The 25,375-nt window shown below is 40.0% G+C and overlaps 1 protein-coding gene across 1 annotated transcript in view; it reads left to right on the top strand.

Annotated features, from left to right (window-relative positions):
• LOC129691521 (zinc finger protein 160-like) overlaps positions 1-24,836 on the top strand; it is a 30,836-nt gene extending 6,000 nt beyond the window's left edge. The window contains 2 exon segments of the mRNA XM_055627687.1: positions 23,328-24,444; positions 24,446-24,836. Of these exon segments, the coding sequence (XP_055483662.1) occupies positions 23,328-24,444; positions 24,446-24,836 (1,508 nt within the window).
• Positions 24,837-25,375: the final 539 nt, after the last annotated feature.

Below are 25,375 nucleotides of genomic sequence, written 5' to 3'. Positions count from 1 at the left end.
ACTGCTCCTCCCTTGGGGGGGGGGAGGCCAAAGAGCCAGTCATTGAGTTCCTGTTAGAAATAGTCCTTGTTCCCCTCACTATGGGAAACCAATTGGTTACTGAGATACCACAGGCTACACTGAGCAGAGGTTCTAGGTTATATCCATACATGGTCCTTGGTTGAATGTCAGTCTCAGAAAAGACCCTGTGCCCAGATATATTTGGTCCTTGTGGAGCTCCTATCCTTTCCCCATCAGACTAACTCCCCTTCTTTCTTATGATTCCCTGTACTCTGCCAAAGGTTTGGTCATGAGTCTTTGCTTTGAAAACACTGCTAGTTAGAGTCTTTCAAATGCGCTCAGTAGACTCCTGTCATATGTTCAATGCACATCCCATCTGTCTTTCTAAACGAGGATTGATAATCTTACCCCATGTCCGCTCTCTTGATTATCTTTTTTAGGTGTACAGATTTCATTATGTTTATCTCATCTTATAGGTCTATATAAGTGAGTATATACCGTGTTTGTCTTTCTCCTTCTGGGATATTTCACTCAGGATGATCTTTTCTAGATCCCACCATTTGCCTGCAAATTTCATGATTTCCTCCTTTTGATTGCTGAGTAGTATTCCATTCTGTAAAAATACCACAATTTCTGTACCCATTCCTCCGTTGATGGACATCTGGGTTGTTTCCAGGTTCTGGCTATTACAAATAAAGCTGCTATAAACATGGTTGAGCAAATATCCCTTTTGTGTACTTGAGCAAACTTTGGGTATATACCTAGCAGTGGTATAGCTGGGTCTTGAGGAAGCACTATTCCTAATTGTCTTAGAAAGCGCCAGATAGATTTCCAGAGTGGTTGTACCAGTTTACATTCCCACCAGCAGTGGAGGAGGGTTCCCCTTTCTCCACAACCTCTCCAGCATGTGTTGTCCCTTGAGGTTTTCATCTTGGCCATTCTGATGGGTGTAAGGTGATATCTCAGGGTCGTTTTGATTTGCATTTCCCTGATGGCTAATGAGGATGAGCATTTCTTTAAGTGTTTCTCTGCCATTCGATATTCCTCTGTCGAGAATTCTCTGTTTAGCTCTGTTCCCCATTTTTTAATTGGATTACTTGGTTTGCTGCTTTTCAGCTTCTTTAGTTCTTTGTATATACTCGATATTTTTTGATTTATTTTTTTTATAATCAATTGAGCTATTAAATCAGCATAAGATGTTAAAATTTTTGTTTGAGTATGGGGTAAATGTAACCATTTTAATATCTCAGACTGTCATAAACATCTTGTTGGAGTATAAGATGTTTTAATAATGAGAAGAGACCAAGGCAAGGTATAAGTTATTTGGTGTAATCTTGTTTTATTTAATTTTTTTTTATTAATTGTAAAGCCTCTATAGCTTTTTTATTTAGGACTCTTTTTGATTTAGGATGTGAGTCACCATGTAATAAATTAAAGAGAGGACTTAACTCTCTTGTGGTAATTTTTAAGTATGGCCTAATCTAATTAATATTTTTTAGCAGTTTTTGAAAATCATTTAATGTATATAAATTATCTCTCTTAATCTGTATATGTTGGGATGTTAAATGTTGATCATGAATTTTATGTCTTAAATATCTAATTGGCCTTTCTTTTTGAATCTTATCAGGGGCAATGATCAGTCTAAAGTCTTTTAAAGACTTTATCAAGTCTATAAGTATTTTTTTTATTATTTTTTATCTTTATGTCTCATTAGTATATCATCTATATAATGAATAATATATGTATTTATATATATTTTTTTAATAGGGCTTATTGTCATATTTATAAATTTTTGGCATAAAGTAGGGCTATTTTTTATTTCTTGTGGAAGTATTTGTCATTTATAGCGTTTGTAGGGTTTTTTGTGATTAATAGAAGGGATAGTAAAAGCAAATTTTTTGTAATCTTTAGGATGTAGTTTTATTGTAAAGAAGCAATCTTGTAAGTCAATTATTATAAGATGACATTTTTTTTGAGATTGTTATCGGAGATGGTAATCCTAATTGTAATGTTCTCATGTCTTTTATGGCCGCATTAACCGCCCTTAGGTCTTGTAATAATCTCTATTTTTTAGATTTTTTTTTTTAACCACAAAGATTGGAGTATTTTATGGACTATTGTTTTTTTTTAAATGTCTTTTATTTAATTGTTTTTTAACTATTTTCTGAATGGCCTTAATTTTTTCTTCAGTAAGGGGCCATTGATTTTGTCAAACAGGATTTTTATCTTTTTAAGGTGTTTTGTTTGTATATAAATTTTTATCAATGGCCCCTAAGAAAAATATTGTTCATCAATAGGAACAGTAGTTAGGCTTAAATTTAAATTTTGTATCAAATCTCTTCCCCATAAAGTAAAAGGTAGAGAAGGTATCACATAAGGCTGAATATATCCCTGATTATTTTTAAATGTCTAAGGAATAAATTTTGTGTTTTTTGTCACATTGGAAGCCATTTTTAGTCTTATTAAGGTAGACTCTGTTTTAATGACAGGCCACGTAGATGGCCAGTCTTTGTCTGTTATGTAAGTTTTGTCAGCACCAGTATCTAGGAGTCCCTTAATAGCTTTTTTTTGTATTAATACGGTCAGGAAAGGCCTATCAGAAGTAATTTTCTGAGTTTAAGCTATCACATCTGAGGATCCCAATTGTCTAGTCTTTTTTTTTATTAAAATTGGATTAGGAGTATAATAATAAGGTATCAGGATTATTTGAGCTATTTTTTGACCTTTTTTTATTATAATTGTTTTTTTTATTAGCTTTGTAAAGTATCTTAATGGTCTCTTTAGTATCAGAGTCTATAATTTTAGGGATTATTTTTATTTCCTTGTTAAAATTAGAACTTTTTTCTATTATAAGTCTAAAGATTCCCATAGGAAGCTTTTTTTTAACACTTGTATCTAAAACATTTACCCCATCTAAGGATGAGATCACATAGTCTTTTTGAGCTATTAAGTCTAGCCCTGTACTTTTCGGTGTCGCACGGGGTAAATTTTTTATATTAAAACAAGGAGCATCTGGATTAAGTAAACTCTTATCTGTTAAAGAGTTTTTTTTTTTTTTTTTTCTTGGAGTGGGGCTAAGAGGTTGCCCCTCTCCTAGTTTTTTGATTTCTTTTTAGTCAGAGGAGTTTTATCTTTGTGGAACTTGGATTTACATTTGTTTTTTTAATGTTTCCCTTTTTCACATCTAGGACATATTTCTGGGGCTGTAGTTTCTTTTTTTGTTCTCTTATTTTGGTCATCTTTAGGGCAAGCGTTTTTTTTATGACCTGGTTTTTTGTAATTATAGCAGGTAAAACTCTTTTTATTTTTTCTACCCCCATAGGTGGCCTTGATAAATTTAGAAATAGGGGTTTGATGTATGGCAGCTGTATATGTCATTTCTTGTATTACTGTTGGTGTGGCATCAGCACAAGCCTTGATATAATCCTGAAGGTTCCCCGTTTTCCTAATGGGCCTAATCAAGTCTTTACACAGAGCATTTGCATTTTCCCATGTCAGTTGTTTTAAAAGGAGGGAAGTCCCTTCGCTAGGAGGCAACATCCTATTAATAGCTTCTTTAAGCCTAGCTATAAAGGCCTGATATGGTTCTTCCAACGTTTGTTTAATTTTTGTCAGCACAGTACCTGATCCTTCAGCAGGAGGAATAGCTCTCCATGCCGAAACAGCATTGGCCATAACCTCCTTAAGAACTTCCTTGGATAGTTTAGTCTGGCTTTTGGGAGTAATATATATTTCAGTTTCTAATAACATATCTAGGTTAGCTGTTTTTTTTTTTTTTCCCTAATGGTGTCAAGGTAGTAGCCATAGATCTTCTGTATCTATCCTCATAATCCGTTCTCCACAATACATAATCTCTGGGAGACAGTACTGACTAAGCCGTCTGATGTCAGTCACTAGGAGTTAACCATTGACTTGCAATCAGGTCCAATACCTGAAGAGTAAAAGGAGCCGATGGTCCAGCAGTCTTAACTGCCGCTTGTAATTCTTTCAAAGTTTTTAGAGATAAAGGCTCCCATTTTGGTTTATCATCATCTTGCCCTGTATTAATAACTGGGAAGCCAAATGTTATATCTCTAGTTTGTTTAGCTTCTTGTAATACGGCTTGAAAACCAATTGGAGGAAGAGGCTTTCTCCTTGGTTTAGGAACAGGAGGAGCAAATGGAGATGCTTTAGGCGAAGCAGCCATGGCTGTAGAAAAGTCATGATCTCTGTCCTCTGGATACATCTCATCCTTATAAGCTTGCTCTTCATCAAACAAATCATCAGAATCTCCCAATTTTAGACCTAGAGGCTCTTTAATAGGCAGCTTTATTGTAGCTCCATATTTATAATCTTTCTCAGTCAAAATTAAAGGTTGTTCTTCAGAATTAGAGCATATTTCCTCTGCTAATAATTTTAAATCAGATTTTTTTGTTAATGCATCTCTGATCTGTAACCAGATAGGAAACATTTGCCTAGGTATTGGTTCCTCAGGATGATCAACAGCATACTTTTTCAAATCTTTACCTAACCTTTTTCAATCTGGTAGAGTCAGGGAACCTTCCAGGGGATACCAAGGTGCTGCCTTCAACATATACTCATAAAACTGAGAAGCAGTTTCATCTGAAATTTGTAACCCCTTTTCTGAGAGCATATGCCTCAGAATGGACAGGAACATACGCTTGCCCTTTGAGCCAGAAATCCCCATGATATTCTTGATTCCCTGCCCTTAACCACAAGCTTATCTGTGGCGGGTCTGCAGCACCCTGAGGCAGGATCCGATCCTTCCCTGATTGCCTTTTTGTGCTTACCTGTCTTCAAGTCCCTGTTCGGGCGCCACCTGTCACCGACCGGCCCGGGAGGTCAGGGCAAAGTCCGATTTAGGGTCCTTGGAAGATCTCAGGAGGGAAGGATTTGGCGCGACAGACAACATAGACTCAGTGAGTTTTTATGTTGTTGTAAAACTTTATTGTTTTAGTAGTTAATTTATATAGTCAGAAAAAACCATTAAGAGGAATTTGTAAGAGTGCCAAGATAGGTGGCCACGTAGTACAGATAGTCATCAAACATAACTTTTAAGAAAAGACCATAAGAAGGTTAAAGGTTCAACTAAAAAAGGCTGATATTATCATAACAAGCGTAATCAATTAATCTTGCTTAACCCCTGATCAAGACCATAGCGGGACAAGTTTTAGATCGTTAGGCTCAGTATAGACATTTTTATGTTAATCTTGTCTTTGATTTTAAACGTTTTTAAAATGTTCTTTTTAGGCTTTATAACTTTTATAGACATCTGTCTCTGTTTTCTATCCCCTGTTTTTTTTACGCCATGTACTATCATAAGGTTTACTAACTGTATCAGCTATTTGGAACAGAATATGTTCCTATCTTGGGAAGATAAAGTAAAGCTAAATTTAGTGGTAAACTAGAATTATTTTGTAACTGATTATTTGAAAATATTATCAGAATTGTTATATATAGCATTTTTAAGAGTTGATTCAAGCCCAGTCTCAATGAATTGAATTTCCTCTATTGAGACATAATTTCTGGGAAAACAGGGCTTTCAAAGATGCCCCCATTTCTTTCCAAGAAGGGTGTGTAATCGCTATGAGACAAAGCAGAAATTTAAAAGTGAAACCAAGCCATCCGAGTTACCCCAGCCATTTCCTCATCCCAGGAGGCCCGAGTCTTCGCCTAAACAAATGTCCAGGCTTCAGAGCCTTATCCATCCCCTTGGAGAACTTCATGCTCCTACAGGTTTCACCAAGCTTGTCACAGGGCTGTTGCAGCCTGCGCAGCTGGCGAAACGGACGTGGCAATTAGTCCTCTGTCAGATAAAGGGTTAGTGAAGATTCTTTCCCAATCTGTAGGCAGTCGTTTTGTTTTGATGACAGTGTCCTTTGCTTTACAGAAGCTTTTCAGTTTCATGAGGTCCCATTTATTGATTGTTGCTCTTAGAGCCTGTGCTGTTGGTGTTCTGTTCAGGAAGTTGTCTCCTGTGCCAATGAGTTCTAGGCTGTTCCCCACTTTTTCTTCTAACAGATTTAGAGTATCTGGTTTTATGTTGAGGTCTTTGATCCACTTGGACTTTAGTTTTGTGCAGGGTGATAAATATGGATCTATTTTCATTTTTCTGCATGTGGACATCCAGTTGGACCAGCACCATTTGTTGAAGATGCTGTCTTTTTTCCATTGAATGGTTTTGGCTTCTTTGTCAAAAATCGAGTATTCATAGGTGTGTGGGTTTATTTCTGGGTCTTCTATGCTGTTCCATTGATTCTCCTTTCTCTTTTTATGCCAATACCATGCAGTTTTTATTATTATTGCTCTGTAGTACAACTTGAGATCGGGGATGGAGATACCTCCAGATGATCTGTTGTTGTACAGGATCGTTTTGGAGATTCTGGGTTTTTTGTTTCTCCATATGAAGCTGAGAATCTTTTTTTTTTAAGGTCTGTAAAGAATTGAGTTGGTATTTTGATGGGAATTGCATTGAATCTGTAGACTGCTTTTGGCAGGATGGCCATTTTCACAATGTTAATCTTACCAATCCATGAGCACAGGAGATCTTTCCATCTTCTGAGATCTTCTTCAATTTCTTTCTTCAGAGACTTGAAGTTTTTCTCAAACAGGTCTTTCACTTGCTTGGTTAGTGTCACCCCAAGGTACTTTATGTTATTAGTGGCTATTGTGAAGGGTGTTGTTTCTCTAATTTCTTTCTCGGCCCTTTTGTCTTTGGTATACAGGAGGGCTTCTGATTTTTTTGAGTTGATTTTGTATCCTGCCACTTTGCTGAAGGTGTTTATCAACTGGAGGAGTTCTCTGGTTGAATTTTTGGGGTCGCTCATATATACTATCATATCATCTGCAAATAGTGACACTTTGACCTCTTCCTTTTTGTATCCCCTTGATCGCCTTTAGTTGTCTTATTGCTCTGGCTAGGACTTCAAGTACTATGTTGAAGAGATATGGAGACAGTGGGCAGCTTTGTCTTGTCCCTGATTTCAGTGGGATTGATTTAAGTTTCTCTCCATTGAGTTTGATGTTGGCTATAGGCTTGCTGTATATTGCCTTTACTATGTTTATATATGTACCCTGTATTCCTGATCTCTCCAAGACTTTAAACATAAATGGGTGTTGGACTTTGTCAAATGCTTTTTCAGCATCTAAGGAGATGATCATGTGGTTTTTCTCCTTCAGTTTGTTTATGTGGCGGATTACATTGATGGATTTCCGTATGTTGAACTACCCTTGCATGCTTGGGATGAAGCCTACTTGGTCGTGGTGGATGATATCTTTGATGTGTTCTTGGATTCGGTTTGCAAGTATTTTATTGAGTATTTTTGCGTCAATGTTCATAAGAGAGATAGGTCTGAAGTTCTCTTTTTTTTGTTGGGTCTTTGTGTGGTTTACGTACCAGGGTGACTGTTGCTTCATAGAATGAGTTTGGTAATGTTCCTTCTGTTTCTATTTTGTGGAATAGTTTGAGGAGAATTGGTGTGAGCACTTCTTTGAAGGTCTGGTAGAATTCCGCGCTGAAACCATCTGGCCCAGGGCTTTTTTTGGAGGGGAGACTGTGAATGACTGCTTCAATTTCCTTGGGGCATATAGGGCTGTTCAGTCTTTCTACCTGATCTCGACTTAATGTTGCAAGATGGAATCTATCAAGAAAATTGTCCATTTCATTTAGGTTTTCAAATTTTGTGGCATATAGGCTTTTGTAGTATGACCTAATGATTGTTTGAATTTCCTCAGTGTCTGTAGTTATATCACCCTTTTCATCTCTGATTTTGTTGATTTGGATAGATTCTCTCTGCTTTTTAGTTAGTTTGGCTAAGGGTTTGTCTATTTTGTTGATTTTTCTCAAAGAACCAGCTTTCTGTTTCATTGATTCTTTGAATAGTTTTATTTGTTTCTAATTGATTGATTTCAGCCCTGAGTTTGATTCTTTCCAGCCATCTGCTCCTCTTGGGTATATCTGCTTCTTTTTTTTTTCTAGGGTTTTCAGTTGGGCCATTAAGTTGTTTGTATGTGCTGTTACGAATTTCTTCTTGCAGGCACTTAGTGCTATAAATTTTCCCCTGAGCACTGCTTTCAATGTGTCCCATAAATTTGGGTATGTTGTGCCTTCATTTTCATTGAATTCTAGGAAGTCTTTAATTTCTTTATTTCTTCCTTAACCCAGCTGTCATTGAGTAACAAGTTGTTCAGTTTCCATGTGCGTGTAGGCTGTTTGTTATTTCTGTTGTTGTTGAGGTCCAGCTTAAGTCCATGGTGGTCAGATAGAATACAAGGGATTATTTCAATCTTTTTGTATCTGTTGAGGCTTGCTTTATGACCAACTATGTGGTCTATTTTGGAGAAGGTTCCATGCGGTGCTGAAAAGAAGGTATACTCTTTTGAGTTTGGATGAAAAGATCTGTAGATGTCTATTAGGTCCATTTGATTTAGGGTCTCTGTAAGTGTTTTTATTTCCCTATTTGTTTTCTGTCTAGTTGATCTGTCCCTTGGTGAGAGTGGAGTGTTGAAGTCTCCCACTATTAGGGTTTTAGGATCAATGTGTGATTTAAGCTTTAATATTGTTTCATTTACGAATGTAGGTGCTCTTGTATTTGGGGCATAGATATTCAAAATTGTGATGTCCTCTTGGTGGATTTTTCCTTTGATGAGAATATAGTGGCCGTCCTTATCTTTTTTGATTAACTTGGGTTGAAAGTCTATTTTATTAGATATTAGGATGGCTACTCTCGCTTGTTTTCTGGAACCATTTGCTTGAAAGACATTTTTCCAGCCTTTTACTCTGAGGTAGTGTTTATCTTTGTTGCATAGGTGTGTTTCTTGGATGCAACAGAATGATGGATCCTGTTTCTGCAACCATTCTGTTAGTCTGTGTCATTTAATTGGGGAGTTGAGTCCATTGATGTTGATAGAAACTAGTGACCAACAATTGTTACTTATTTTAGATGTGGGGTTGGTGGTGTCACTGAGTTTCATTGCTTGTATTCTTTTGCATTTTTTTTGTTGTGTAGTTATCTATTTCCTCTGTTTCCTTAGATGTAGTTGTTTTCTTTGGTTTGGAGTTTCCCTTCTAGTAACTTCTGTAGAGCTGGGTTACTATGTAGATATTGTTTAAATTTGGTTTTGTCTTGGAATATCTTGAATTCTCTGTCTATGTTGATTGAAAGTTTTGCTGGGTATAGTAGTCTGGGTTGGAATCTGTGGTCCCTTAAGGACGGTATGATTTCTGTCCAGGTCCTTCTGGCTTTCATAGTTTCTGTTGAGAAATCTGGTGTGATTCTGGTAGGTCTACCTTCATATGTTACTTGGCCTTTTTCCCTTGCTGCTTTTAGGATTTTTTCTTTGTTTTGTAGGTTCAGTGTTTTGACTATGATGTGACGTGAAGAATTTCTTTTCTGGTCTAGTCTACTTGGTGTTCTGTAGGCCTCTTGTATGTTTATGGCCATCTCCTTCTTTAAGTTGGGAAATTTTTCTTCTATAATTTTCTTGAAAATATTTTCTGGACCTTTGAGCCCGATGTCTTCTTTTTCTTCTACTCCTGTTATTCTTAGGTTTTGTCTTTTCATGGTGTCCTTGATTTCTTGGATGTTTTGTGTTTGGAACTTTTCTGATTTTATTTTTTCTTTGAGAGACGCGTCAATTTCCGCAAGTGTATCTTCGGCTCCTGAGATTCTTTCTTCCATCTCTTGTATTCTGTTGGTGATGCTTACCTTTGTAGTTCCTGATCTTTTCTCTATGTTCTCCAGCTCCTGGTTTTTCTCTATTTGTGTTTTCTTTATTGATTCTAATTCTGTTTTCATGTCTTGCACCATTTCCTTCATCTGTTTGAATGTGGACTCCTGCTTTTCAATGATAGCTTCTATTTTTTTGTCCATTTCCTCTCTATGTATCACTAATTGTGCCTCTACTTCTTTGGGTATAATTGCCTGTATTTCTATGAGAGCTTTGTTTATTTCTTCTTTATTTGCCTTCATTTGGGTGGACATTTCTTTGAGAGCTTTGTGCATTTCTTTGTTTGCCTCAATTTTCGTGGTCATTTCTCTGAGAGCACGATTTGTTTCCTCTTGGTTAGTCTCAATTTCTCTGAGGGCTTTGTTCATTTCATCTTTATGGGCCTCTACTAGCTGGAGAAACATAGTTTTGAGGTCGTTTTCTTGTATATCTAGTGAATTGAAGTGTCCATTGTTTTGTGGGGTTGCTGGTGAGGTCATTATGTCCTGATTTTTGTTGGGAGTGTTCTTACATCTGCCTCTAGCCATCTGGTTATTTATAATCCTCACTGTTTGTTCCTCGAGATTGTAGTTCAGGCTATGATCCTCTCTTTCTGTTTTCTGGACTGTTTTTTCAGGAAGATGAGAGAGGTTCACTGGTTTGGGAGTGTACACTGTGGTTTCAGTTTTGCCTAAGTAAGGAATGTGACGCTGGCGCTATTCACATGCGCTTTTAGCGGGCGCAGTGTGCATGCACGGATTCTCTGACTATTGCAGTGGCCTGCAAGCCACTATTACAAGGTTCTGACTGAGATCCAGGGATTGTTTGCCTGGATTACACTGGTGGACCCGCAAGGCAGAGACTTCAATGTTGGGGTCGCTATCCCAAGAATCCCTATGATGCCCACACTAGGGGTATGGGTGGCAGGGATCTCGTCTGGTTGCTTCTGTGGAGAGGCCCTGGGTCTGGGGCAAACTCTGCCTAGAAGGCTCACTCACTCTCTTGCAGGACCCGTTGGAATGCACAGGGGTTCCCCTTGCTCACTACTCTCTGATTTGGTCCTGCTGCGAAAGTGCACGGGTAGGCTAACAGTCAGCTCTGTGACACTGTGGCCGCAGGACTTGGTGTCCACCTTTCCTGTGTGCTGCCTCTTTGTCCTTTCCCTCTGCCGGGATGGGTTATGTTGACTGGTCCCTGGGTGGCGCGGGAAAGAGTTAGGTTGAGTGTACTCAATCCCAGATCCCAGGCCCAGATCTCTCTGCCAGAAGCAGCCTGGCAGTAGAATCTATGTTTGCTGATCCCGAGAGAGTACCAGGTAGGGTCGAGTGTCCTCAGATCCAGAGCTTGGGTTTCTCTGCTAGGGGCTGCTGGGTGAGCTGGAGAGAGGGTGCTGTGTCCTTGGCAGGCTGCCTCTCTGTCCTTCCCCTCTGACCTTCCCCTCTGCTAGGGCAAGCTTATGGAGGTGCTCTCAGGGGAGTGCTAGCAGGGGTTGGGGCTTCTCAGTCGGATCCTGAGCCGGCGATTCTCTGCCAGGGGTCGGGGGGTGGGGCGCCGGTGATAGAACTTGCTGCTAGACCTTATTGCGCTGGACCCAGGAGAATCTCAGGACGTGTAGAATGACCACAGTCCCAGATCTCAAGCTGTAGTTTGTTTGCTAGGAGCAGCCGGCAGCACTGGAGTTCTGGCACTGTGAAGCCGCTGTGTGCCTCTTTATCCTTCTGCTCAGCTGCAGCAGGGTTATGGCGGCGTTTGGGAGAGTGCCCGAAAGGATTGGATTTTCTCAGCCCCGATCTCGGGTTGGGGTACAGACAATGTGGTATGTGGCAGATTCTGCTGGCCGCCTCCTGCCTCCTCCCAAGAGGGAGTAGGGATTTTGAGCTGGGTGCGCAGCTGCTCTCCGTGCACGGCAGGAGCTCAGTTGTGAATGCGGCGGGTACCCGAGGTCAGCGAGACCTTCCAGGGAAAGAGTGGGTGACCCGTGAGCAGTCTGGCAACTTTCCTTCCCTGTGGGTTTTTTTGCGACTGGAACTCCCAGCCTCAGGCCCCCTTGTGCCCACCGATCAGCCTGGGAAAGTGATTGGGACACACAGGCTTGCGGCACCAGCCCGGAGACCCAAAGTCCGCGTTAGCCGGGTTCTCTTCCTGGTTCTGGCTGGGCAGCCGAGAGTGGACCCGACCGATTCCCACGCCGTGGGAGCCTCCCCTCACCTGGGAAACATGATAGCTGTTGTTTTAGGGCCCAGAGTTCAGTCTCCTGGTCGCTGCACAAAGTGTGTTGTCCCGCTTCTCAGACATGGTGTTCTCCCGGCGCCGCCATCTTGGCCCCTCCTCGTAGAAGTCTTTCTAAAAGCGTCACTGGAGTTCACAAACAAGAAGGTGCCAAGTCAAGCAGATCTGCTCTACGGATGTGCTTCGAGTTTCGGGTTCCGACCACCCCAGGCACTTAAATACCATAACAGTAGCCTTGTGGGAAGAGTTCACCTTCTAGGTGTTCTCAAGAACATTACAGTGTTTTCAGTATCCTTGGCTGTCTGCTATCCTTTTTCCTCAGCTTCAGAGTGAGGGGGTCAGCCTACCCTTAGACATGTTTTGAAGGTCACTTGAGATAAATCTCTTTTATTTTATATGAGGGAGGGTGTACAGGCTATCAGAGACTGCTTTCAACAGGATGAACGGAAAGAAGACTGTCTACCAACATATGCATATATTCAAAGGTTCAGCAGGAGGAGGTGGGGTACAAGGGACAGCAGCAGAGGGTGAAAAGGACCACGTTTATCATATACTTAAAAGTGAATTATGCATCTGGAAATAATTTGAAATTGTGAAACACCAGGAAAGCTTAGTGCATTTCATTATTCTGTACAGGCGACAGCTTGTTGTTAGTCTTTGGCCCCAACTAGTTTCCTGAAACTGACCCAGATAGCAGAGCATGCACTTCCGCAGCGACCCGGAAATAGTTCTGCGCAGCTTAAATCGCGTAGCTGGAAGAGTCTTCCCAGAGCTTGTAGACCCGTTACCTGTCTAAAGCTGCAGTGGCAGCACGTTCCTCTGCCTTGGAACGCTCCTCCTGCACGCACAGCTCCACCTAGGGAGATGTGGAGAGCTGAGAGACTGAGGAAGTAGGAACGTGGGAGAGAGAAGGCAGCGGAGCCAGGCTAGGGGCGTCCAGAGAGGAAGCAGCCAGGAAAGAGCAGAGACAGGGATTCAGATGCTTCTGCGAGGGGGAGGAGACATGACTGGCGTTTGTGCGGGCCTTGCTAGGTGATGTAGTGGCAGAGGAGCAGCGTGCGGCGGGATAACCGGCCAAATTCGAAGGAAAAGAGAAAGCAGGGTTTGGAAATGCGGGCTGCAAGAGGGGAGCAGAAAGGAGCCTGGCTGAAAGAATGTTGAGGGGAGTGGGAGAAAGAGAAAAGCTGGAGATGGAAGGCCACAGGAAAAGCCTCCGCTCAGGACCCCTGAAACCAAGTTCTCAGCACAGAGATTTATTTGCCCCAGAGGTCAGAAGGCAGAGATAAGGGATCAAGACCTGAGATAGAGGAAGAAGCAAAAGGAAAAGGGAACAAAGGAGATGGGAGAAAGGGGGCAAAGGAGAGAGGTAAGGGTTATTTGTTGTAGAGTGGGACAAGGGATTGCCAGTGGATACAGAGGAGACGCGTGGCCCATAGGCAAATGGTGGCTTATAAAGATAAAATGAAAACCCACGTGTTAGGACAAGGCATTTAATTTTAATTAGGCATGTTAGATAGTCAGAGGAGGCTTTTGACTACTGGACTTCAATACTTTGGTAGCTGGACCTTGCTAGTCAGCCTCAGGAGGAGGAATTGTCTAAATAAGGGATTAGACTTTGGAGGCTAGCTTTAGCAATGTAATCCAACAGTTTTTAGTCAGGCAGAGGGAATCCGGGAGAAGGGCAGGCCTACCCAAGCCATGGTCACCACGAGCTGGCAGAGCTCCTTCAGAAGGTATGAATGAGATGGTACAGAATGAGGGAGGGGCAGGCTGGATAAGGGAGGAGTTGATGGGATACAAAGGTTATTACTACTGAGCTTGTCTTTGATAGTCAAGAAACTTAACTTTTGTTTAAGAGAATTGCAAATACCCTGTGTATTTGAAGGGCACACAGGGTTCAAAGTTAACTGGGATTGTGTTGGGCATAGAGGCACAGCGGTAATCCCAGCACGTGGGAAGAAAGCTGAGGATGGAAGATGGAACTTTGAAGGCAGGCTGGAACAGATAACTAAGACGCTTTCTAAATGAGTAAATACTGTGGAGGTTAGAGGTTTACTGGATAGTTCTTATACAGCCAGAACACGGTGGGGTGATGCCTTTAGACAGAGTCGTCTTTCTGTGACGGGTGTGGTGTGGAGGAGTTGTGGGATTGTTTTCCCCTAACACTTAACATTTAGCACAGAATGAATTGGCCCTGGCCATCCTAAATGGGTTGTGTTTTTCTTCTTCAGGCAGCTCTTTGTCAGACACCAAATTAGTGTCGTGTGATTTAACTCATAACTGTTTCACTACCTGAAGATAGTATCAGATGCCACAATCCCACACCACTGTCCCCTTTTCATTCCAAGTCTCTTGTCCTGGATAGAACCTGCTATCACAGGTGCCACTAATCTGCTTGCTGGGCTCTAGATTCTCAGGGAAACTCTTTGGTTAGTTTTACCCATTATACAGAACAGGAAACGAGAGAACATTCCGGAAGAACCTCCTGTAAACTTCAGCATGTCAAGGAGGGCAGCTGCGCTCTTCTGAAGTGTTAGCTGAATAACTGCTTATCTTTACTTCTTTTGTGTCTGTGTGGTTCTTTGTGTTTGTGTGTATACATGTGTGCATTCTGGGGTGTGTTCAGTGATAGCCTTGTATGCGTGATCTTTCTGAGATGGGATCAAGTTCTGCAGAGAAGCATCAAGTCTCCTGTTGTCCCTCTTATAGTGGTTTATTGTTTCTCCACCCCCTAGGTGTAATGGGGCGTAGACACCTGAATTTCTGCTTGGTGAAGTCCTCCCAGTTGCTGTGGTTACGCCACAGGAAGTGGGTGTCATGCTGAGCTGGTTCACAAACACCTGTAATCCCAGCGTTCAGAAAACTGAGGCAGGAGGGTCATGTGTTCAAGGCTAGCCTGGGCTGTATAGTAGGTCCTCATCTCCAAAGGGGACAGGAAGTGGTTGTGTTAATTCTTAACATTATATTTTTTACCATTTTGAGAGACAGTTCTACTAGTTCCATGTGGCCTAGAAATCAGTATGTTGTCTAGGGATTGGGCGCTAGGATTGTATGTGTATGCCGCTATGCACATGCTTTATTTATTTATTACCAGAATAGGGGTTTTTATTATATCCTTGCAAGTATGTGATATATTTAATTGTGTGCTTTTGATATTCAGGACTGACTTCTAAACACTCATGTTACACAAGGAAGAACCTGGGAGAAGGAGAAGAGAAGGAGAAGAAAGAGGAAACAGAAAGAGCCAGGGATGGCTGTCACTCAGGTACGTTTAGCTACTCTCTCCCCCTCCATTACCACAGTCCCCATCCCTGCCCCACTTCCCCGTCAATTTTGTGCTTCCTGAAGTGTTAGGCATGGAAGCTGCTGTCGTACACTGCGTGTAGACAAGTCACGTGCTCTTGCTCTTATGTTTTCTCTTACCACTGTTTTACCCACTAGATTTTATCTCACAATTATCTTGTCATATAGAACATGGAAGAAGCTACTACTGAGTGTATCCTAGGAGCAGCCTTTGTGTTGTTGGGTAGGAAGGATGGCCTAGGATCATATCTGAGTGAACTGTTAGCTCTCGTATAAGTTAAAGAAGCTGCACATGGAAGTCGTATGTTAATGTGCACAGATACCCTCTGAGGGAGACCTTCATGGGAAATCACATTCTGCCTAGTCATTATTTCCAAGAGAACATCTCAACAACTAGAAAAAAAAAGAGGGTTAAAGGGTGTTTTGTTTCACCATTAAGATATCATGTTTTTGTTTGGTTAAAAAGCATATCTTCCTGTGTGGTTCAGGGTGTCTTCCTGAGTGCTGATGTGATGGTGCAAACCGGACTTTCATCTCTGTGTGTGTGTGCAATGTGTACATTGTTCATGTGAATTGTGTACTTGTGTGTAGGTGTGTTTAGAGGCCAGAGGTCAAATCAGACATCTTCCTCAGTGTCTTACCTCTTCTATTTTGATACAGTATTTCTCATGGAATCTGTAGTTCATGAATTGCTTAAAGTCCATGGAATTGTCTGTCTCCATCCATATAGCACTGAGTTTGCAAACACATTCAGCTTTTCCATGATGCTGGGGATGTGAACTCCGGCCCTCATACTTTCTCAGTGAATAAGTCTTGATCGCTGTGAACCTATATTTTGGTCGAATGTGGATGCTGATAAACAGGTGCTATGAATTACTTGGTGTAAGAATTCTGCCTTCTTCGGTGGTTCCAGTGTTGTCATACCATCTCAAATTTCACTGCTAAAATCCAAAAGGTATTTGGATTTCTTATGGTCCACGTGTTGTTAAATCTGTGTATCCCTGAGGGAGATTCCATTGGCAGGGGGTAACTGTTCATTTGCCTAGTAGACATTGCTTCAGTATCATTTTATAGTTCCTTTTTATTTTCCAAGGATTTATTTATGTGTCTGTGTGTGTTTGCATGTTCGTCTGCAGCACAGGTATGCCTGCAGACAACACAAGGGGGGGCAAATTAGGTACCCCAGAACTGGAAGTTACCTACCCAGTGTAAGTGTGGGGAACAAGTACCCTTGACCGCTGAGCTCTGTTTTTAGCCCACTCTCAGAGTCGAGTGCTGTTGTACATTTCCAAAAGAGAAGCAGAATGTCCTTTGTTGGAGTCCATACTTCTTGAGACTCTGATGATGGACTACAGTACGGTTATCCATGCCCAAGTTTACCTTGTTCTGTGTTTTAATCATATCACATGCTGGTTTTACGCAAACCTCCTTATGTGCCGTCCGTCCCACCGCCTTGTTTTCCATCTGTACCTCTCACTGTGTAGTGCTGATTGCCTCACACCTGGCTGGGATCCTCCCCCAACCCCAACCCTCTAAAGAAAACGATGTTCTTGATAATTGCAAATGTTGGGTAAAATGGGTTTGTTTCATGTTTTGTTTTTCTGCGTATTTTTATTGGTAAGGAGTGATCATGGGACCTTGTGGATTCTAGGCATAAACTCTACCATTGAGCTGTACTTTCAGCTTTTTTGTTTGTTTGCCCATTTGTAAAATGATTTTTACTGGACTAGAGAGATGACTCGGCAGTTCAAAGCACTGATACTCCTCTAGAAGATCTCTGTTGGATTCCTAGCATCTACTTGATGGTTCACCACCATCTGTAACTCCAGTGTCAGGAGATCTGGCACTCTCTTCTGGTCTCCTTACGTGCCAAGCACACATATGGTACCCAGTCATACATGCTAGCAAACACATAAACACGTAAAATAGTAAAGTATAACATAATCCACTCCAGCGCTGACTTCAGTGGATAGTCTGGCCTCAAACATGTAGAGATCCTCCTGTTTCAGCCTTTAAAATGTTGAGATTATAAATGCCTGTGCCATGGCACTAAGCTTACTTCTATCTCTCTTTTTTTCTTTTTTGTATTACTTTATTTTTTTACATCTCTACTGCAGTTTCCACTCCCTCCCCGCTCCCCAGCCTTCCCCCTCAACCCCTACCTCCCCTCTACATCAGATTCACAGCTCTCTCCCTCCTCTCAGAAAAGAGCAGGTCTACCAAGGATATCAACCAAACACAGCATAACAAGCTACAAAAAGACCCAGCACATACAATCACATTAAGGCTGGGCAAGGCAACCCAGGAGGAGGAAAAACATCCCACAAGTAGGCAAAAGAGTCAGGGACAGCCTCTGCTCCTATAGGATTTCTACAAGAACACCAAGCTACTTAGCCATACATATATCCAGAGGACCTAGGTCGGAACCGTACTGGTTCCCTGATCTCTGTAAGTGTCCCAGGCAATTGATTTTGTGGACCATGTTCTTCTGGTGTGTCCCTGACACTTCTGGTTCCCCCATTTCTTTCCCCTCCTCTACAGGACTCCCTAAGTTCTTCCTAATGTTTGGCTGTGGGATTCTGCATCCATTTCTATTAGTTGCTGGATGAAGTCTTTCTGGTGTTTTTGGTGATGATTGTGCTAGGTTCCAGTCCCAGCATACTTTGGAGGCAGGACAAACTATAGGCTAAAGGTTTTGTGACTGGGTTGCCATCTCAAACCTTCCACTTGAGGCCTTATAGAAGATGGCCAGTTCAGGCCCCTTGCTCCCCATTAGGAGGGGGTCTTTTCTAGGGTTACTCTCAAATTCCATGGAGTTTCCATTCCACTAGGTTTCCCGTTTGCCCCACAAATACCCCCCAGGTTCAGTTGTTTCTCCTTCCCATCCTGTTGTGGTAAATTTAAAAGGTATGGCCTAATTAATGTTTGTTTTAGGCTAGAATGATTACAGCAATATTATACAATCTGCTATCAATCAAATAAAGACACAGGCACTTGTTGTATTTTATAAAATAGTCTTTACCTGGGGCATTGCAGGTATCAACCCTTTAAACTAACTTTACTTCCAGCCCTCTCAAGCTGCCTTCCATCCATGGTCCCAAAATACTTATTAATGTTCTCCATCTTCCCCATCCACGCTGTTCCTGCCACAGTGCCGTTCTGCCTTCGCCTCTGATCCTGTCTCCTCCTTTCCTTGTGGTCTCTGGACCCCAGTCTGTGAACTCCAAACTCCACCTCCCTTTCTTCTGCCAAATCCTGCGTTGGCTTATTTCCTGCTGTCTATTCCTCTTGTGCTTTTTTGCTTCCTTTTGTTCTAGAGGTGTGCTGTTAAGTTGCTAGTATGAGATCTCTCTATTTTCTATATGAAGGTACTCGGTGCTATGAACTTTCCTCTTACTACCAGTTTCTTTGTGTTCCATAAGTTTGGGTATGTTGTGATTTCATTTTCATAAAATTCTCAGTGTCTTTCTTTCTTTATTTCTGCCTTGACCCTTAGATCGTTCAGTAGAGAATTGTTCAGTGGCCATGGGTTTGTAGGCTTTCTGTTGTTTCTGTTGTTGAAATCCAGCTTTAATCCATGGTGGTCTGGTAAGACACAGGCGGTTATTTCAGTTTTCCTGTATTGGTTGAGAATTGCTTTGTGACCAAGTATGTAGTCAGCTTTTGAGGTGTTCCATGGGGTGCTTTTGTGTTTGGGGGAAATGTTCTATAGATATGTTAGGTCCATTGATTTCATAATGTTTGTTAGCTCCATTTAATTTTTGTCTAAATGACCTGTCCAGTGGTGAGAGTGGGGTATTGAAGTCTCTCACACAGTGTTTTGTTCGATGGTGTGATTGAAGCTGTAGTAATGTTTCTTTCACAAATATAGTTGCCTTTGTGTCTGGGACGTAGATGCTAAGAATTGAAATGTCATTTTGGTGGATTTTTCTTTGATGAGTATGGTAATGTTCTTCTCCAAGTCTTTTGATTGTTTTTCTCTTGAAGTTTATTTTGTTAGATTTAGAATTGCTACAGCAGTCTGTTTCTTGGGTCCGTTTGGTTAGAAAATCTTTTTTTCCAATCCTTTATTCTGAGGTAATGTTTGTCTTTGATATATGGTAGAAAGCAGAAGGATGGCTCTTGTGTTTGTTCCCATTCTGTTAGCATGTGTCTTTTTATTGAGGAATTAACCTCTGTTGACACTGAGAGATATTTATTACCAGTGATTGTCAAGTCTTGTTATTTTATAGTTGTTGGTAGAGGTGGTGGCGTGTGTGTGTGTGTGTGTGTGTGTGTGTGTGTGTGTTTTGTTTGTTTGTTTGGTTCTATGTGAATTTTCAGGTCTTAAACAGTTTCCTTCACCTCTTTGCTTCCCCCACCCTCACCCCCTCCTTGGCTTTCTGGCCATTTTTTAAGGAATTTATTGGTTTCTTCCCAATTTTTTGTTTGTCAGTTCTTCGATTTCTTTAAGAGATTTTTTTTCTATTTTTTTTCTTTAAGAACCTCTATCATCTTCATAAAGTTGACTTTAAGGTCATTTTCTTCTGTGTTTCAGCTACATTGAAATATTCCAGTCTTGCTGTCATAGGATAGCTGCTCTGGTGGTGTCAAATTTGCCTGGTTGTTTTTGATTGTATACTTATACTAGAGTTTAGTATATGGGCTTAAGATGATTATAGGTAATAATTCCCTATACTTGATTCATTTTGTCCGCTAAAATATTCTTCAGGCTGATAGACATTGTTGCAATTAGAACTTCTTTTTCTGAAAGACATACAATACACACGCAGAGTCAACTGGTTGTGAACACACACAGGTTAATTAAATAATTTATATACTAAGAATAACACTGAGAATTGTACAAACATCCCATGGGCATGGCATCTTCAGTCTTCAAGATATACACTCAAAAGCTGAGTTGCTAGGTGATACAGTAACAGCGTCCTTTTTGGTTCCTCTGTCTCAGTATGATACTTCTTCCACACTGATTTCATTATAATAAAACTTCCAGTGATTAACTGAGAAGAACCTTTGGTGCTATGAGCTAAATGAACAGGCTTTTCTTGCTTAGCATCAGGAATTTTCTTTGAATTTGAGAATTTCTCTGAATTTGGAGAAGGACTTTGCATGTCATATATCCATTAGGGGATTAATAGCCAAAATGTGAAACCTGAAACAAGGTAGCATGAAAACAGCACACTTGAAAATGGGCGTGTTTGCATGTGTGTGCATGTGTGGCGGGCAGTGGGGTGGCGGTTAAATGCAGGGCCTAGCTGAGGTAGGACTCTGCCATCTTCCACTGCCCATTAGAGATGTGGGTATTTTCATTCTTCTTTTTCTTTATTCTTTTTTGAAATGAGTACCGCACAGGCTTCTCAGCCCCCTCAGTAGATGGATTAGAGGTGCGCATCACCATGCCCAACTTTAGTAGGTATTTTTTTTTAAAGAAATGATATATAATATAGAAGATACTGTTATCACAGAAATGTCAATTTTCATCCAAATAAGATATCACCTTCATTTGCAGAAACTGCTACTTTGAGTGTAGATCCTTAAGACTCACAATAATGTTTCCTTGGGATGTATGTATTGTTCTTGTGGTAGTATTCTTAGTAGCCAAGTTATATAATAGACCATCACCAGCACTTCCTATATGTTTATGTGTGTGCGTGTGTATGTGCATTTTATATGAATTGTATTTGATATTTATTTAATTTTAAGAGAACGGCTTTCTGTTTGTTACAACATCTGTTAGCCTGGAGGATATCTTACTGAACAAAATGAACCAAGCAGGTAACTGTTGCATGAGGTTTTCAGGGACACACACTCCAGTTCTGTCCAGTTTGATGTGAATGACAGGAATTTGGGATCAGAGCTTTCATTGTATATCTCTACATACATTCTTTATCTATTCATCTCTTATCATACATATAGGCAAATGCCATATCTGCATTTCCCTATCCATATATTCGAGTTTTCACTTTTGTATAAAATTTAACTCAATTAAACTAGAAGCAGAGAGCAGAAATATGGTCAGTGAGACCAGAGTTTTAATAAAACAACAGGGGCAGTAGCCAAATTTTTTAAATTTATGGGTATGATCATATCTTTCAGTATTGTTATCACTTTGTTTTACACACACATACACACTGAAATATGTTTAAATATGTGTTTGTGTATTATTTTATAGTGTAGTCATTAACGTTACTTGTTTAAATTAGTGAGATACAGTAGACATTCCATAATGTGTACTTTTTGCCTTGATCATGTTTACCTTCCGATGATTTTACTAAACCCTCTTATTCTCCTTGCTCTTTTCTGATAGACCATCTTCTACTTTATAATATTTTTGTTAAAACATTTTAGAAAATACTTTCACATGTAAGAGAAATGTGCCATATTTTTATTTGTGTTTATTTTATTTTGCCTAATACAACACCCTTTATTTCTGTCAGTTTTTCTAATGAATGACAGGATTCCATGTATTCTTTCTGACAGAATAATACTCTAATATATAGGTGAATGCATATTTTTTTTTTTTTTTTTTTTTTTTTTTTTTTTTTTTTTTTTTTCGAGACAGGATTTTTCTGTGTAGCCCTAGCTGTCCTGGAACTCACTCTGTAGACCAAGTTGAATGCTAGAATTAATGGTGTGTGCCACCATTTCTCAGCATCTCATTTTCTTTTTTCCTTTGTTGACATATGTGAAGACTGATTCCAAATCTAGGCTATTGTGAGCCTTATTGTCATAATAATGGTTCTGTAGTTACATCTTCTTTATTGTGATGTCATTGCATACATATACAAACATGGGAGTATAATGTCTAAATATTATGTTTTTTTTAATTTTTTATTTTGTGCTGTTTCTGCAATAGAAAGTCCTAGGAAAAACTGTTTATCATTTAATAACAAAAGGCATTCTATTTCCGGTCTATCTTATTTTTTTAAATTATGTGTGTGAGTTTATGTGTATGAATACAGGTGCGTGCAGAGCCCAGAAAAAAAGTGTTGGATCTTCGTGAGCTAGAGCTACAGGTGGTTGTTAGTTGTCCAGTGTTGGTGTTGGGAAATGAACTCAGCTCCTCTACAAGAGTAATACATGTTTTTAACGACTGAGCCATCTCTCCAGTTCCCACATTTAGCAGTTTACAAATGTATGTACTTGTTATTTGCCTGATTGCTTTTTCATAGAATTCTAGAATTGTTTTGTAATATTTACGAGGATCTACAAGTGAATGATTTCTGTGCTTGCTATGGAGTATTATGACTTGCACTACTTGTTAATGTTAAAAATGTCTTTCATGAGTGGGTCTAGGTAAGTTTTTAGAGGTTATTGCATTGTTTTTTTTTCTGAGTTTTTTATCTCATATTGCTATTGTTCTGTATTTCAAAATTGCCACTTACTTAAGTCATTGTATAAATTAACTATTATTAAGTTCTATTATATATTTTATGGTATTTTAATATGTGTTTATACAGAATATGTGGCTAATATCTTTTTTTTCCCTTCATTTTTGGTACAGCCAAATTTTTTTTGGCAATTAATATACACTTTTAGGATATGATGGAAAAATGTTCTTTTCTTGGTTTATGTAACTTTATCCATTATGAATAAATCTCTTGATTTAAATTGCATGTAATTTCATGCTCTTAATTACAGAATCACTCATTTTATGATAATTAAAAAATGCCTTTTATGGTTCTAAAAGTCGCTAAGTCAACTTAGTAAACGTTTTACTGTAAATTTTTTCAGTGTGGAATATCTGTCTGTACTTTATCAGAAACCTGTTATATTTTCTAGTCAACGCTCCTGAACATATAATAAAAGACTTACTACCAAAAGGGAGTGGAGATTCAGGAGAGGTTGTCCAGGCAGTGATTTCAGAAGGATACAAAAGCACTGGTGCTGAGGATTTTTTCTTCAGAGAAATCCAGAAGGACATTCAGGATTTTGAGTTTCAGTGGAAAGACAGTGAAAGGACTTCTAAACCCACCTGTAGAAGAGATCAAGGTAGTAGAAAAGAGACAGGAACAAACCTTAGGAAACCTGGGCTTCTGTTAAGCTCACTTCCCATCTACCCGAGCTGCAGCCATTTCCATCTGTAGAGAATATTGGTGGTGATGAAGCTGAGTCTATCAGCAATGGCTCTTCAGTTTTATCATCTCACAGAAATTCTCCTAGTGATGACAAAGCACAGCTTGTTCATAAATATAAAGATGATGTTTATTCTTCACTACTTATGAAAAAACAAAAATCACACATTAGGGAAAAACCTTATCGGTGCAATGAGTGTGGCAAGCTCTTCAGTTATACTTCTCTAGCACGTCATCAGCAAATTCATATTGGAGAAAAACTTCACACATGTGTTGAATGGGGTAAGGCTTTTTCTTGGTGTTCTTATCTTTTGGTACACGAGAGGAATCATACGGGAACAAAACCTTACAAATGTAATGAATGTGTCAAGGTCTTTACTCAGAATTCACACCTTACAAGTCATCGGAGAATACATACTGGAGAGAAACCATACAACTGTAATGATTGTGGCAAAGCCTTTAGTGTTCGTTCAAACGTAACTAATCATCAAGTAGTCCATACTGGAGAAAAACCCTACAAATGTTCAGAGTGTGGCAAGGTCTTCACTCAGAATTCACACCTGGCGAATCATCGGAGAATACATACTGGAGAGAAACCATACAAGTATAAGGAGTGTGGAAAAGCCTTTAGTGTGTATTCCAGCCTCATTACCCATCAGGTAATTCATACTGGAGAAAAACCTTACAGTAAGTGTGATGAGTGTGGCAAAGTCTTCACTCAAAATTCACATCTTGCAAGTCATCGTGGAGTCCACAGTGGGGAGAAGCCTAACAAGTGTGAAGAATGTGGCAGGGTCTTCAGTCAGACTTCAAATCTTTCAAGACATTGGAGAGTTCGTACTGGAGAGAAGCCTTACAGGTGCAGTGAATGTGGCAAAGCCTTTAGTGTGCGTTCAAGCCTAACTTCCCATCAGGTAGTCCATACTGGAGAAAAAAAATCTTACAAATGTAACGAATGTGGCAAGGTCTTCAGCCAAACCTCAAGCCTTGCAATTCATCAGAGAATTCACACTGGAGAGAAACCTTACAGGTGCAATGAGTGTGGGAAAGCCTTTAATTCCCATTCAAACCTAAATACCCATCAGATAATCCATACTGGAGAAAAACCCTACAAATGTCTGGAATGTGGCAAATTCACACCTTGCAAATCATCACAGAACCCATACAGGAGAGAAACCTTACAAGTGTGATGAATGTGGCAAAGCCTTCAGTGTGTACTCAAGTCTGACTACCCATCAGGCAATCCATACTGAAGAAAAACCTTACAAGTATGACGACCGTGGTAAGGTCTTCACTCTGAATTCACACTTAGCAAGTCACTGGAGAACTCACACTGGAGAAAAACCTTACAAGCATAATAAGTGTGGTAAAGCCTTTAGTGTACGTCCAAGCTTGAGTACCCATCAGGCAGTCCATACTGGAGAAAAACCTTACACATGTAGTTAGTGTGGCAAGCTTTTTAGTTGAAGTTCCAACCTTGCAAGTCATTGGAGACTTCATATTGGACAGAAACATAAGTGAATCTAGCAAGGTCTTCGGCACAGCTCACTTCTTGCACAATATTCAGGAATTCAGTCCTAAGAAAATATTAATATTGCAATTATGATAGACAAACACTTATCATGAATTCAAGTACATCACTGGGTGTGGTGGTATGCACGTACAATGACATGCCTGTGGGAGCATGGCCTGCCCAGGATATATAGGAAGAACTTGCCTTAAAATAAGAAGTAAATTAAGTTCTTATAGATATATATGAAGGAGATATTTCATACATGTAGAGAAGATGCTTTGTCCCATGACTCCCACCTCTACAAATATGAAAATACACATCATTGATGAAATTGTCCAGGTGTCACTTACTGAAATGTTACTTATTGACCTTTGCTGTGGAGGGGTAATGGGAGGAATAACCTAGTCTCATTTTTTCATGGCTAATCTTCATTGTTACATTCTACAGAATAATTGCTAATTTCAGGAATATTAGAAGTTGTATATACACTTAAAGGTATATTTAGTTTCAAATTTTCAAAAGAATTTTTTATTTTCAATTGAAAGAT

Source organism: Psammomys obesus, unplaced genomic scaffold, assembly GCF_907164565.1.
Source record: "Psammomys obesus unplaced genomic scaffold, mPsaObe1.curated_primary_1811, whole genome shotgun sequence".
Taxonomy (NCBI): domain Eukaryota; kingdom Metazoa; phylum Chordata; class Mammalia; order Rodentia; family Muridae; genus Psammomys; species Psammomys obesus.
The sequence above is the reverse complement of the archived record's forward strand: the minus strand, read 5'-3'. Positions and strand labels throughout refer to the sequence as shown.